General features: G+C 35.8%; 1 protein-coding gene and 1 long non-coding RNA gene across 2 annotated transcripts; one reads left to right on the top strand and one right to left on the bottom strand.

Moving 5' to 3' along the window:
• The first annotated feature begins 10,096 nt into the window (after window positions 1-10,096).
• On the top strand, window positions 10,097-11,435 carry LOC121811403. Its single transcript, XM_042212257.1, has 3 exons — window positions 10,097-10,352; window positions 10,447-10,493; window positions 11,187-11,435. The coding sequence occupies exons 1-3, from the start codon at window positions 10,202-10,204 to the stop codon at window positions 11,319-11,321; spliced, it is 333 nt and encodes a 110-aa protein (XP_042068191.1). The 5' UTR covers window positions 10,097-10,201; the 3' UTR covers window positions 11,322-11,435.
• A 4,074-nt stretch (window positions 11,436-15,509) lies between these two features.
• Window positions 15,510-16,088, bottom strand: LOC121741796. Its single transcript, XR_006037925.1, has 2 exons — window positions 15,950-16,088; window positions 15,510-15,841 (listed from the first exon to the last, which is right to left on the bottom strand). It is a non-coding gene; the product is annotated as an uncharacterized LOC121741796 (long non-coding RNA).
• Window positions 16,089-16,148: the final 60 nt, after the last annotated feature.

Raw genomic sequence — 16,148 nt, 5'->3', positions numbered from 1 at the left:
TAAATCATATCAACAAGGAATTTAAGAAGAAGAGTTTCACAAACTTAAACAGCCCTAAAGAAGTAAGATGCACACAGCTAATGATGTTTATTCTCTCAACAAGCTCAAAAACAAAGTTCACTAGTAAACTAAATGCCTAATACCAATCCATAATCAATACTTAGGGAAAACATTTGATAATCCTCTACTTATGCATATAAATTATAATCAGTGCCATGTTTTTCAACTCATTAAAAGACTATTCTCAAAAGGGAAAAAAAACTCTATTTTGTATTGAGCAAATTGACATACAACTACAAGTTCACTTGGAAAGAGCAAATCATAAACAAGATTTCGCCAAAATATATATGATTGCATAAGACACTAATTCTCCTAATCAAATTTATAGTTTTTTAAAAAAAATGGTGAAGTGCTATTTTCCAAGAAACTTACAAGAAATCTTGAGTTTTTTCCATCAACAAACTAAACCAGAAAAATTAACAAAGAATCCAAAGTTGCCTTATTTAGAATTGTCTCTCTCTTGCTCCGCCCTTTCTCTTTTCTTCATTCCCAACAACATTACACATACTCCTTATAATACGAAATTGCAATAGTATAGTGGTGCAGAATTGGGGCTGCCGGAGGTGAGAACGGCCACCGGAATTGCACCCACACAGATAGAACTCGGTGAGAGAGGAGATAGGTTGAGAGAAGAAGAGCTTTGCATTAATATATGAATTGAATGAGTACAAATGAAGGAGAGATTAGCTTATATAGCTGAGTGTGTAACTAAACAACGGTTAACAACTCTAACCACCTCTACCCCTCAAGATTGGAATTGAGGAAATCTCTCCTAAATGTCGTGTAAGAACTCCCACGTTGCATCTTCGGGGAACGAGTTCGCCCAATGAACCAAGACTTTAGTCGCGGGTTGATTGCCTCGCTTCACCAACTTCCTATCCAAAATCTGAACTGGTTCCAAGAAGGTGGAGTTGCCAAGAACAAGTAAGGTACCGTGGAGTTGGGAGAGAGGGCCAAGCTTCTTCTTCAATTGAGACACATGAAAAACAAGGTGGATTTTTGCCTTTGCCGGTAGAGCCAGTTTATACGCGACCTCCCCATATTTATCGAGCACTTTGAAGGGTCCAAAGTACCTCGGACTGAGCTTATGGAATTGGCGATCACGCAGTGTATTTTGACCATAAGGTTGTAGCTTCAAGTAACCCAATATTCAATAGAAAACTGTCGATCCTAACGATGCTTGTCGTGTTGCCGCTTCATGCGGCACTGTGCACGACCAAGATGGAACTTAAGCACATCCAACATAGCCTCCCGAGCCAAGAGACTCTCATTAACGTCATGCACTGAAGAATCACCCCTAAAATAAGCAATATGGATAGGGGTGGGTAACCGTATAAAGCCTCGAAAGGAGTGGTCTCAATAGCAGTGTGGAATGAAGTATTGTACCAAAATTCCGCAAGACTTATCCATTTGCTCCAGGTTGATCTCCACACATGCAACGGAGATAAGTCTCCAAACATCGATTTACAACCTCAGTTTGCCCATCGGACTGAGGGTGATAAGCTGTCGACATATGGAGCTCTACACCTTGTAATTTGAAGAAGTCCGACCAAAATTGGCTAAGAAAAACCTTATCTCTGTCACTGATGAAAATAGTAGGAAGACCATGTAATTTAAACACGTGATCAAGGAAAGCTTGAGCCACAGAGAGAGCCGAATACGGATGAGTAAGAGGCATAAAATGGGCGTATTTTGTCAGTCTATCCACCACCACAAGTATAGTTGATTTCCCCTGAGATAGAGGAAGACCTTCAATGAAGTCGAGACTGACTTGGGACCAGGCAGCTTCAGGGATAGGCAGTGGTTGTAGCAATCCCGAGGAAGCACTATTATCATACTTGAAACGTTGGCACGTATCACATTCTCTTATATAATTTCTGATTTGTTTCTCCATATTGGCCCAATAAAAAAGAGAAGATAAACGTTTATATGTGGCAAGAACCCCTGAATGGCCTCCAGAACTGGAATTATGGAATAGCTGGATGATTTTCAAACGTAGAGCCTCATCATTGCCCACCACTAGGCGCCCTTTTCTTCTCAACTGATTCCCTAACCAAGAAAATTTAGATGTAGAGGTGGGATTTTGTTTGAGCTCCTTAATGATTAACTGCAGCACTGGATCAGATTCCCACAACGCTTGAATCAAAGGGTAGATATCAGTAGCCAATGTAGTGATGGCCATACATAGCACTTCAGAAGAATGCACTCGGGATAAGGCATCAGCAACCAGATTTTCCACACCTTTCTTATAAGTAATTTCGAAGTCAATAGTTTGGAAAGCCAATTGAGTTGGTCCGGGGTAGTAAGCTTCTGCTTCATCAAGTGGCTCAGTGTTTTGTGATCGGTCCGTACTTCAAAGGGTAAGTTGCTCAAATAGTGGCTCCAATAGGTGACCGCAAACATAATGGCTAGAAGTTCTTTATCATAAACCGATAACCCTCTGTTTTTGGGTAAAAGTGCCTTGCTTATAAAAGCAATTGGATGGTTATCTTGCATAAGTACCGCACCAATACCATAGCTGCAAGCATCGGTTTCTATCACAAAAGGTTTGGAGAAATCAGGGAGAGCAAGCACTTGTGGAGACACCATGGCTTGTTTCAGTGCCAAGAAGGCTTTATCAGCTGCATCATCCCAATGAAAAGCATCTTTAGGTATAGGCCATTCTTGCATCGCTTGAACCTTCCTTGGATTAGTAGAGACTACCTCCTTAGAGATTATATGCCCCAAGTACTCTATCTGAGGCTTAGCAAACTCACATTTGCTAGCTTTAGCATACAAAGAATTCTCCTGCAGTTTCTGGAAAACCAATTGGAGATGAACCAAGTGAGAATCTAAATCTTTGCTATATACTAAGATATCATCAAAGAAGACACTTCCTTAAGAATGGTCTAAAGATGTCATTCATCAAGATCTGAAATGTAGCCGAAGCATTTGTGAGACCAAAGGGCATGACAGCAAATTCATAATGGCCATCATGAGTCTTGAATGCGGTTTTTGGAATGTCTTGAGTCTCCATTCGAATCTGATGATAACCAGCTCTCAAATCAATTTTAGAGAAGATTGTAGCACCTCTGAGTTCCTCCAACAATTCATCAATAAGGGGAATGAGATACTTATCCTTAATAGTGAGTTTATTGAGTCTCCTATAATCCACACACATTCTCCAAGTGCCATCCTTTTTCTTGACAAGCACAACTGGTGAAGAGAAGGGACTTGAACTAGGTTGAATGAAACCTTGCTGCAATAGATCAGCTACTTGTTTTTCAATAATGTTCTTCTGTAAAGCTTACAGAGTGTCTATAGGGTCTGGAGCTAACTGGAGAAGCATCCGGTATGAGAGATATTTTGTGGTTGTGAGACCTCAGTGGAGGCAATGTGGCTGGCTCTGCAAATACAGATTGATGCTCATCCACAAAAGCTTGAATAGAGTGTGGAAGTTGTTGTTCTTCAGTACTTTGCGCAGCAAAAAGCTCAGAATATCCTTCACCATTCATGTGAATGCAGCACAGTTGAACTCCTGCACTATGACTTAGAATTTTGTTAATTTCCCTTTCTGATGCAGCCTGTACTAGGTGTTCATTATGCCCCCCCCAGGACATGTCTTTTGCCATCCAAGGTAAAATCCATAGTTAAGTTCTTGAAGTTCCATTGTATATCCCCCAGAGTTTCTAGCCATGCCCAACACCATGTCACAACTACCCAAGGGTAAGAGGAGCACATCAGTGACAAAAGCAGTGCCTCTCAATGACCACTTCAGCCCTTTACACATGGACTGGCATTCCAATCTATTACCATCAGCAACATCCACAAACACAGGGTTCACCCCAGTGAGTGACAACCCCAACTTCTTAGCCGTTTGTAAATCAAGAAAGTTATGAGTACTACCAGAATCAATAAGAATATGGAGAGCTTTTCTTCCAATTCTGCCTGTAACTCGCATAGTTCGAAAGCCTCGGGTAGATGAACCATTAATAGCATGGATAGAGATTAAAGGATTTTCAGCTTCACCTAATTCCTCAATGAATGGATCAGATTCACTATCAATAGCATGCTCACCATCATCTATCTTAAGCAAATAAAGTTGTTTCCTAGCACACCGATGACCTCTTTCAAATTTCTCATCACAACCATAACACACACCTCAAGCTCTCTTATCTGCCATTTCTTCTTCAGTTAGAAGTATTTTAGATTTAAAGGCAGGAGTGATAGGAGTAGGGAGCAAGGGAGCAGAATTGTGTGCTTGTGAAGGTCTAGCATCAAAAGTATTAAATCGTCTACTAGGCTGATTAATTCCTTCTTTAACCGGTGTAGACATGTCTTGCAAACGAGCTAAAGCATAAGCATGCACAAGTGTTTGAGGCATAAACATTCTCACAGCTTTTTGCATATAAGGTTTCAAGCCATTGATGAAGTGGCTCACAGCATAAGATTCAGAGATAGACACACGACCTAAGAGTAATTCAAAGCGATCATGATATTCAGAGAAGGAACCTGTTTGTTTTAAAGCGAGCAACTCTGTCATAGGATCGCCGAGGAGTCGATCGCCAAATCTTCCTTCAAGTGCTTGTAGAAATAGAGGCCAAGAAGTAGCCATAGCGTGATCCTGATACCTCGACCAATTCTGGAACCACTACAGTGCTCGACCTTCAAAATTGATCACAGTAGGAGAACTTTAGATGCCTCCGGAGTTAAATCGATTTGTGAAGAAATGATCGCATCTAAGGATCCAGCCGGCCAGATCCTCGCCGGAGAAGATAGGGAAGCCGACCTTTGATTGGCGAGTAGCGAAGTACGGTTGGCGTTGAGGTCCATTTCCTCCAAAATGATTGTGAGGAATACCTCTAGCAAATTGATTTCCATTAGTAGCAGTAGGATTCGACACAAATCGATTGAGAATCTCAGTATGTTGAAGTTGCAGAGCGAGGATTGCTTTGCGCAGCTCCTTCACAGTTGTATCTCGTGCGCTATCATCGTTATCGCGAATTTAGTCGAGTTCCTCACGCTTGCGATCAGATTCAGAGACATTTGCGGAGAAGTCAGCCAAGGCGGCCGATAGCATCTCCTCCAAGCGACACATGTCGCCGGAGCGAGTTTCCACCATGACAGGCGAAGGATCGTTACGACTGATACCACTTGGTGCAGAATTGGGGCTGCCGGAGGTGAGAACGGCCACCAGAATTGCACCCACACAGATAGAACTCGGCGAGAGAGGAGATAGGTTGAGAGAAGAAGAGCTTTGCATTAATATGTGAATTGAATGAGTACAAATGAAGGAGAGATCAGCTTATATAGCTGAGTGTGTAACTAAACAACGGTTAACAACTCTAACCGCCTCTAACTAACTCTCATTTCAGCTCTAACTAACTCTAACTACTCTCATTTCAACTTTGGACGACACACTCGTGTGCATGCTGGCATGCACACGTCAGCTTTATTTGTATTTTATTTATCATGTATCATATAGATATCAAGTCGTTGTAGTGTAGTGGTAAGTATTCCCGAGCTTCTAGACTCAGTGGGAAATATGTTTCTTCATTCTCAACAACATTACACATACTCCTTTTTCGGATCAACATTAATGGTTTCAATATGTTTTTAAGCTATGCTCGTGGATATGAACTATTTTGAACTAATACCATATGATCTCATTTCTTCTATATAAATTGAATAATTCTATTGAAGCTTCTAGACTCAGTGAGAAATATAAGAAGGTGAGTTTGAAGCTTGAGATTTTGTTAACAGGAAATGGTGAAGGAGGGAGCAGTAGGACTAAAGGAGGTGATCTTTGTAAGGCAAACAACTTTCTTCAAGTGTTGCTGCGGATTAAAAGAAGAGGTGATACTAAGATTCCTCTCACAATGATGCATGCCAAAGCATTACTTATTTGAAGTGACATATATTTTGATGGATTGATTAATTTTAGGATATGGTTGTGGGAGGCATGAACACGACCTCCAGCGCGGTTGAGTTTGCGATGACAGAGGGCGGAGATGATGCAGAAGACGCAACAAGAAATGGAGGGAATATGTTGAAGCAAATAAAATTAAGACTATAAAGGAGTTGGAAAATAGTGTACAGTTTATTTTTATGGAAAAATTTGTGCATTCCAGAAATTTTTTTACTACAAAATCAATTCTCAATCAAATACTAATGTGCACAATTAATATATACCTTAGGCCCGTTTGTTTGCCAGGAAAATAATGTTGACATAAAAAAGGATTACTGGAGAAATGATTTCTTAGAATATGATTCCTGATACCTTTACTTTCGTTTGAAAATATGTGAAGATTTTGAATTTTATATTTATATGGACAAATCACATACATCAAAATTAGAAAATGAAAAAAGTCTCCAGATACAAAACTGTATAATTTTATAAACTTGTGCACGAATTGAAAAATAGAAATAGAATTCACGAAAAACTTTCGTGAAAAATAGAAATAAAATTCATGAAAAACTTTGTTTGAAGAAAGAATAACATAAACTACATTAATAAACATATTATATATTTGTTGATTTGAATCAAGCATCTTACCTGTTAATGGTGTTAATCACAAAATTGAAAGATCGAAAGGAAGAAGAGAACTCGGTAGTGAGATATGAGAAGAGAAATCGGTAGAGATAAGATATAAAGAAGAGAATTAAGCAAAAATATGGAGGAAAAAAATCGCCAGATGCTTGGAGAAGAAAAATCGGAAGAATTAAATGAGTAGAAGATAGCGAGAACATATTTTTATCGTATTTTGTCTGTATCTTTTAAAATCCTCAAATCAGGGAAAAAGAATAACAACTTTAGTATGAGAAATCAGAATCCCATAATTTACACTAACTTTTCCCAATTTTAGGAATTAGATTACGTTCCTTATTTTCTTATTATTAAAACAAACAACGAAATCTAGAAATTCAGAAATCAGATTGCTTTCCTTATTTTCTTATTATTAAAACAAACAACGAAATCTAGAAATTCCGCAATTAGATTACTTTCCCTTAGAATCTAACAAACAAACGGGGCCTTAATGATTTTTACTACAAAATCAATATTAAATCAAACACTAATATAGACCTTAGGGTTGTTTTTACTACTTGACCAGATTTTACCAAGTAGAAGACACTTAATTTTGACAAACATATTAGTGCACCATCTATGTATTTTATTTTCAGATAATGACATTGGATAATGTTTTCAGACCAATATTTTATATATCTACGATACAAAAACCTGTTAAGGGCATTTTTTAATCATTAAAGATGCTAATTTATATTTTTAAATATACCAATAATGCTTCAAAATGCGTCCTTATTGTCATTGTTATTTTTAAAAATTTTCCAACGCAAGTAATTGCGTCTCGATTTTTGTGTCCTTAAAAAATATTTCCTCCATTCCATGTCAACTGACCCATTTTTCTATTTCATGAAGTTCTAAGATAATTGAGTCATTTATGTTTTCGACAAAAAAGTAATCTCATCTCTTACTTTATTCTCTCTGCAGCTCTCTAACTTTATTCACTATCCACTTAACAACACACTATTCTTAATCTTCGTGCCGAAACGGAGCGCCTCTATTAACAAGGACCGGAAGGAGTAAGTTTTTTGTAGTATATGTAGTGATATTATTATTATTATTATTATTATTATTATTATTATTATTATTATTATTATTATTATTATTATTATTATTATTATTATTATTATTATTATTATTATTATTATTATTATTATTATTATTATTATTATTATTATTATTATTATTATTATTATTATTAGGAGGATTATTATTATTATTATTAGGATTATTATTATTATTATTATTATTATTATTAGGATTATTATTAGGAGGGAGGAGGAGGGAGGAGGAGGAGGAGGAGGAGGATTAGAGGAGGAGGAGGAGGAGGAGGAGGAGGAGGAGGAGGAGGAGGAGGAGGAGGAGGAGGAGAGGAGGAGGAGGAGGAGGAGGAGGAGGAGGATTAGGAGGAGGAGGAGGAGGAGGAGGAGGATTAGGATTAGGAGGAGGATTATTATTATTATTATTATTAGTTATTATTATATTATTATTATCTATTATTATTATTATTATATTATTATTATTATTATTATTATTATTATTATTTTATTATTATTATTATTCTTATTATTATTATTATTATTATTATTATTATTATTATTATTATTATATTATTATTATTATTATTCTTATTATATTATTATTATTATTATTATTTTCTTATTATTATTATTATTATTATTATTATTATTATTTTATTATTATTATTATTATTATTATTATTATTATTATTATTATTATTATTATTATTATTATTATTATTATTATTATTATTATTATTATTAGCGTTGGAACGATGACTCATGTATTGACCATATTCTTAGATAAATCAATCCCAAAATTTGGGGATGTTAGTGCAGCCCACAATCGGTGGGTTGGACCGAATAACTCGTTAAATTTAGGGTTAGGGTTGAAAATTTCTGGTCTGATAAAACTATAACTCGATTAGCCCACAACCCGAATAGGGCTAACCCGAAAACTCGATGGGTTGGCCCGGAAACATGATAAAATTTCTATTATTCTTTGTTGACTCCTAATTGACACTTCATTGATTATTTTTATAATATAAATAACTAAAAAATAAGCTTCAATTTTATATTAAATATACATATTATATATGTTAAGTTTAATAGATAAATAAATTAGAAACTTGAATTTCACTAAAAAAGTATTTAAATTTCTAAATATGCTTTAATATTTGTCGAAATATATTTATGTTTTATATATTATTTATAAAAATCGTAAAATTGGTATTTGATCATGTTTTAGCTTAAGCATATATCTCAAATTTATTATAATTAAATGTTTTACCTTATATAAATATAACTAATTTTTATCATTATGTGTTGGATTGATCGTGTGTTAATTTTATTGGAAGTAACCCTATTGGCCCTGTGGGCTACCCGAAACCCGAACCTTTAGGGTTAGGGCATCCGCAATGGGGCGGACGATAGGCCGCCCGATGCCTCGGGCGCGCGATGGTCCACCCACTGTGGGTGCGCGGACGATGTCCGATGCATCGTCCGCGGACGATAGAGCATCGTCCGTGCCATCGTCCGCCCACTGTGGGCGACACGGATGATGCAACGCGTTTTTGTTTTTATTTTTTAATTTCGAAAAATTTGTTTATATAAATACCCCCTACCCCACCTTCATTTGTAACATTTCCATTCACTTTTCCACACTCAAATTACATTATAAAATGGATTCTGATGAATACCCAAGTCCGAATAGTCCGATGTTTGGGGGTGGTGCACGTTGGCCGGGTACAGGCCGTTCGACTCCAACACACAGTACGATCCTGATTTCAATACGGATTCGTACGGTCTGTCTGACATGGAGTCGTCTCCAACTCGCCCGCCGTTTTTAATCAATGTAGAATTTGCCGTTTTTAATTAATCGTGGTAATTTTTTATTATTTTGCACTGACATATTTGAAAACATTTAAATTAATTAACAAAACAATAGTGAAACCTATAGGGCGGCTTATAGGGCGCCCCACTGCAGGTGGAAGGGTAGGAGGATAAAATGCTGACATGGCGGTGCATAGGGCAGACTTTAGAGCGTCCCTTAGGGCGCCCCACTGCTAATGCCCTTAGGGTTGAACTTTTACAACCCGATAAAAATACAATCCGATTAGCTTGCACCCAATTGACCGCAATCCGAATAGAATTGGCTCGAAACCTATTGGGCGGACCCATTTGACATGCCTATAAACCAAATAATCCTTTTCTATTTAAGAATTTAATGAGACAAAACTCATCATTTCGGTGTAGAATATGTTGTTTGGACACAACAAATTAATCCTAAAATTTAAATGGAAGGAAATACTACTCATGTAAAGCAACCGTATGATTTTCTACAAAGCATATATGTATAGCTTTTTCTCAACCCCAGCCCAACCTACAAAAATATCTTGAAATGAAACACCACCAATCACATGCAATGGAAACAAGAAAATTGCATATGGGTCCATATTGGAATTTACCCATTTCATAACCATCTACAAAAATCATAAACTAGTGGCTGTGAGTTACTCCATATACGAATAAATTATATAATTTCCACCAAAATTTGTAAATGACAATGGCTGCAAGATTGAGTCAAGTGATTTCTTGCAACTTAAAATCAAGACAAGAAGCTAAGTTTCCATGTAAGAGAGGGAGAAGAGAAGTTCTTCTGCTTTCATCTACTCTTCTGGTTGCTGACTCCAAAACCGACCTTCTTGATAGTATGTCCGTTTTCATCTATCTTCAATAATTTAGTTTGATCAAAATTTGTGTTTAGTATTTTTATATGTTTGTTTTGGAATAATTTCCCCACAGAATATCTGAAGAAATCCCAAGACAACAAAGTTAAGAATGACAAAGAGGTAAAGTTTGAAAACTTTGAATGATTTTCACCAATTTCGAGTATCAAATTCCTCAGCAATACTCGCTCCGTCCGTGAAATTTGTCAATTTTTGCAATTTCGGTCCATCTTTGTCCACTTTGTTTAGCACGAGAACTAATACTCCCTCCGTCCCATAAAAATATGAGCAATGAGTATGACACGGGAACTAAGATAAAATTGGTAAAGTAAGAGAGATGAGGAGAATTGTATGATAAAGTAAGAGAGGGAAGGGGAATGGTAGTTAAAGTAGTATTAGTAGACCTACATTATTAAATTGATATAACTTTCCAGAAATGGAATACACATATTTTTGTGGGACGTACGAAAATGGAAAGTGACACATATTTTTATGGGACAGAGAGAGTATATAAATGTGGAACTCACATTTTTCACATTTCTTGAACCCACGCCGAGTCAAATGTTACAAGGAAGCAATAATACTTTTTTCACATTTCTTGAACCCACGCCGACTCAAATGTTACAAGGAAGCAATAATATTTTTCTACCTGAATAAGAATATGCTATTATGAGACTGTGTAACTTACTCACCATCTAATTATGAACTAATAGAAAAGTTCATCCAATGTGCATGACTAAAGCGGCGTCGTTTTACTTTTACGGATGAGGCGACGCAACTTTATTTAACTACCTTTTGGTTTAAACATAACCACAGAGATTGGAGAGCTATTACAAACGAAACTACAAAGATTATTTTGGGTTATTAGAGGGTGATCTGAAGCAGAGGAAGAAGGAAGATCTCTCAGAAACCGAGAAGGGCATTCTTGAGTGGCTTGAAACCAACAATTGATATGGGTCCGGTGATTCAAATTGCATTTTTATGTGTGTTTTGTGTAATTTAATGAATGATATGTTACGTTTGTATTGAATGTTTGTGATTTAAAGAGCAATTATTAATTTCAAACGGCTAATTAAGACTTATTAATTTACGATTCTCATATCAGATTCCCTGATAAGTATCTTATTTCAATCCAAACACCATTTTTTTCTAATATTTTGTCATACCGCATAAGTCCAACAGAAATATATCCTTTCCCCACATTTTTAAAGCAGCACTTTATTTCACTTTAAAGTTGTCAACTTTTCAGTCTAGAGCCTTTATCCTAGCGGCAAGGAGCTTAGACATTATTATTTGAGGTGTCGAGCTCTTGATGTTATTTGTAATTTCCTCCTTTACATAGGAGGAGTTTATTTTTTTAAAAAAAATTTGTCAACTTTTCACATATTACACATTTTACAAGGCACATTAGAAATAATATAATATTATTAATACATCCGTATCCGTTTCATAGTAGTTGAGTCATTTTACCATTTTAGTACGTTCCATAGTTGTGGAATCGTTTCTCTCTATAGTAAAAGTTAACACATTTCTTCTCACTTATTTTTCCCTCTCTCCTACTTTATTCTTTCTACTTTTTCCTCTCTTCTACGTTATTATCTTTATACTTAATACTTTACACATATTTTTCTTAATCTTCGTGCCGGAAAAAAATGCCCTCATTATTATTGAATAGAGGGAGTATTTGTTTTAAAAACGTTTTCTTCTTCACCAACCACATGGCAGCCATGGTTGCTAGGGATGTCAATCGGGCCAACCCGTTCTGGTTCGGGCCAACTCGTTCAGGTTGTCTGGCCATTCGAGTACGTGCTATTTGGGTTATGATTTTTTCGGGTTATAAAAGTTTAGCCCTAACCCTAACTTTTTAGGTTTTAGGCTTACCCATCGGGTTATTCGGGCCAATGCATATTTTTAATTTTTTTTAATATTTAAAAAAAAATAATACGTACTTTTAATTATCTTTAATTACATACATATTTTTAATTAGTCATGCAATAATGAAATACATATTTTAAATTTTCTTTAATATTTTTGAAAAAAAGATTATATTTTTCAAATTAAAATTATTATTCATTACATATTTACAAAATATCTATCAATAGCATGTTTATGTTTATGTATTTAAAACATAAATCAACACTTTGTTTTAAAATTTGAACATAAATCAATTCATAGAAAACTGAATAAAATTTTCATAACGTGAGATGTGGAGCGTAGATGTAACAAAAATATTTTGAATTGTTGAAGAGTGAATTATCAAGATGCTAGCTAATTGGAACAACTCTAAAGTTTTCTTGAATTATGATTGGTCAAATTTATTTTATTCCAGCTGTAAATAAGTAAAATACTAATTTCTCTTTGTTTTAAGAATCATCAAAGTACGCATAATTCAATGACGGAGTGGCGCCAAAACAATTTGCACTATTATATTGGAAATATACTAAAAGAAAGCTTTTATATACGAGTATTTATGAATCAATGAACCACATAATGATGGTTTTAGAGAGTTGTCTTGGATGATTTAGATTATATTTCTATACTTTAGTATGTTTACATGTTGAGAATTGATAGAGAATGGATTAGGTACCCAAAATATGTGGATGTGCAGCAGCTTTGTTCGAGTCAATGTTTCTCGCGATTTTGAAGTCCTATAAGCCCCTAATGCATATCATTCTCTTCGTCTTCAAAATAGCTTCACGTGGGTATCTTGCACGTCTCAATTGGAGCTTTGTAGAGAAAGTTATGCTCGTTACAAAGATTGTGCGCTGTCTAGAAGCCTTCAACCCGACGGGTCAGCCCGCCCGCCCAACCGCTGACCCGTAACCCGACCAAGTCAGCCCGCCCAAGAACCCAAACGGGTCAGCCTGAATGGCCCGATTTTAAATTCCGGCTGGGAAATTACAACCCTAACCCTGTATCGGGTTATTCGGGCCAGCACGCGGGTTACGGGTTACATTGACATCCCTAAATTGGTTGCTACATTTTCACCTTTGTAATTTTCGATTCTTTAATTTCGTTCAGCCCCTCCTTACCTTTTAACATCTAATCGTTTACTCGTCTAAAGCAATATCTTACTTTTTAAAAAAATTTAAAAGTAGAAAAATCAAGAAAATGGAATCTTGGGAGGGGCTTAAGCCCTTCCTCACCTCTTAATGTGTCTGCCACTTCACCTCTTGCTGTGTCTGCCACTTCAACATAAAGAATCTGATTGAATATCCGCAGAGTTAACTGATATGTATTATTTCCTCCGTCGCGGCTAAAATAACACATTTTTTAGTCGACACAAGATTTAATGAATTGTTGGTTAATGCGTTTAATTGACTGGATAAAGAAAAATGTTAGTGTAAGTATTATATGAAGAAAGAAAGAGAGTTGAATATTTAAATTGGAGTGAAAAAGTTATTGAGTATATTATTTGGAACGGGAAAGTTATTAAAAATAAAAATATGTCATTTTATTTGGGACAAACTAAAAAGAAAAGTATGTCATTTTAGCATGGATAGAGGGAGTACTTTGAGGAGAGATTTATGATGGGGGAGAGATATGTTTCTCCGAAATGGAGAAATAGTAAAAAAATGATAAATATTTAATTTAATTCATTTTTCATAATAGAGTAATAGACTTCACACATATTTATAATATATGTAGTACAAAAAGATCTCCTATAAATTAATAAAACAAATCATCGGATTCTAATAATTTATGAAAATATATAAAAGAATAATAGAATCTAGGTCATGGAAAAAATTAGATGATGTGAATTAAATATCCGTATTAATTCTCTCGTGAACTACACATTGTCCTTTAGATGGAAATAAGAAAAGTAGCATTAGTATTTGTTGATGTTGACCTTTGGTTCAAAATCCCTTCGATAATAATTACTCCTTCCGTCCGCCATTAGGAGTCTCATTTCTTGGCGGCACAGGTTTTAAAAAATGTTAAGAAAAGTGGGTAGAAAAAAGTTAGTGGAATAAGAGTCCTACTTGTATATATTAATTTTAAATTAAATGTGAGTGAAATGAGTTAATGGAAGGTGTGACCATATACCATTTATGGTAAAAGTGAACCGAGACTCCTATTTGCGGACGGACTGAAATGAAAAAACGGGACTCCTATTCACGGACAGATGAAGTATTTACTATCGAATTTGGAATGGACACACCGAGATACCTGTCCTGACCTTCTACACTAGATAACTTTGCATCAGCAGCAGAGAAACATCATCAGTGGCTGGAACGCCATCAACCGAATCAATAAACTAAAATCATAGTCGTCAGTAGATTGAAGATCATTGAGCTCTAAATCAGAGTCGGCGGAAATCTCCACGGACAGCTCCAAAGAAGATACAATGGAAAGCTCGTGGCTCCAAACATCATTTGGTGGAAAGCTCCGCACACGACTTCAAAGCTTGTGTAGATTTATGCGCAGATTTGCGTGCAGATCACCTTTTCAATTGTATAGCATATGTCTTGTATCATTGAAGAGGATAGTGGTGAGATGAAATTTTTGAATGACTTTTTATGAACTATTTGGATTTGAATTTCGATAATCACGAAACCATTCGGAGCTAGATGGTCAAGCAATCTCCCAGCAAAGAATAGCCAATCAATATTTGATAACTATAAATAATCAAAATATTCTAGCACATTTCATCCTACGACTTCAACACCGGAAAATCAAGGAGGGTGAGGAATATCTGTGAATTGAAGATGGAGGATGAGAACACAATGAAAACATTAATTGATACATATTAGTTGAGAATTAATATATATTTTCTTTCTAACAAGAAAGTCAAACGGTTTGAATATCGATTTTTTATTCATCATTGGATTGATGAATTAAACCAGATAGTTATATGAGTGAAATAAAACGGCTTTAAAATTTGCTGTTAAAAGAATGAAATCTCATTTCCTACGTACAAGAATTAAGTAAAAGTAAACATAAGCAGTCAAGGCTGTTTACCCCGAGATTTGCTGATTAGTCATCATGGCTTGAAGCGGGTTTATATCAGAGAAATAATTAGAGAAGAGAGAAGGGTGACACCATGTAACACCCAGAGTTTTCGTGCACAGATTTTGGAGCATAAAAAAAAATTGGACGAAGAGACGATTGGAATTATTTTGCACGTGTTAAGTTGGATTTAATCTTAAGTGAGGTCTTTCTTCTGCCTCATGGAATTAAAGTTCAAGAAATTTCAAGTTTGTGAGCTACAATTGTTGGAAAGTAGAAAGACCAAGTAATTATTTAGAGTGCTATAACCATGTACTACACGCCTACTTCTATACATATCAACACTTCCTACATCTTCCACACAAAGAGATACTACAACCACTACTTTACAAAAATCCAAAGTTCAAGATGTGATTTGGTCAAAATCTTCCTTTATCTCCTCTTTCCTTTTCCTCGACTCTTGCAGCCATCAAACTCCAAAAAACCTTGCAGCCCAAGACTTGATCTTGACGGCAATGTACCTGCAAAGTTAGCACCCAAAAGAGAGCCCATAGGTAAAGAGGTAGGGGGAGACTAAACCAAAAATAGATGGTGCAAAACCACAAATGAATGCTCTAAGATCAGCCAACCTGTCTCCTCCCCAAACTTTCACCATAATAGAGATAGATACAAATAGTACAAGGTGATGTGAGCTCATCTTTTAAGCTCAAAATAGAAGTGAATCAGATTTTCTTCCACAAAACCCAAGGCTGAAATCAGCTTACACAAAATAGGCAAGAAAGCCACGTAGCCAAATTCAAAAGGGGAAAGGAACAATAGCTCAAAGTA

The sequence above is a fragment of the Salvia splendens genome, chromosome 7 (assembly GCF_004379255.2).
Source record: "Salvia splendens isolate huo1 chromosome 7, SspV2, whole genome shotgun sequence".
NCBI classification, from domain to species: Eukaryota; Viridiplantae; Streptophyta; class Magnoliopsida; order Lamiales; family Lamiaceae; genus Salvia; species Salvia splendens.
This window is presented reverse-complemented; position numbering and strand designations above follow the sequence as displayed.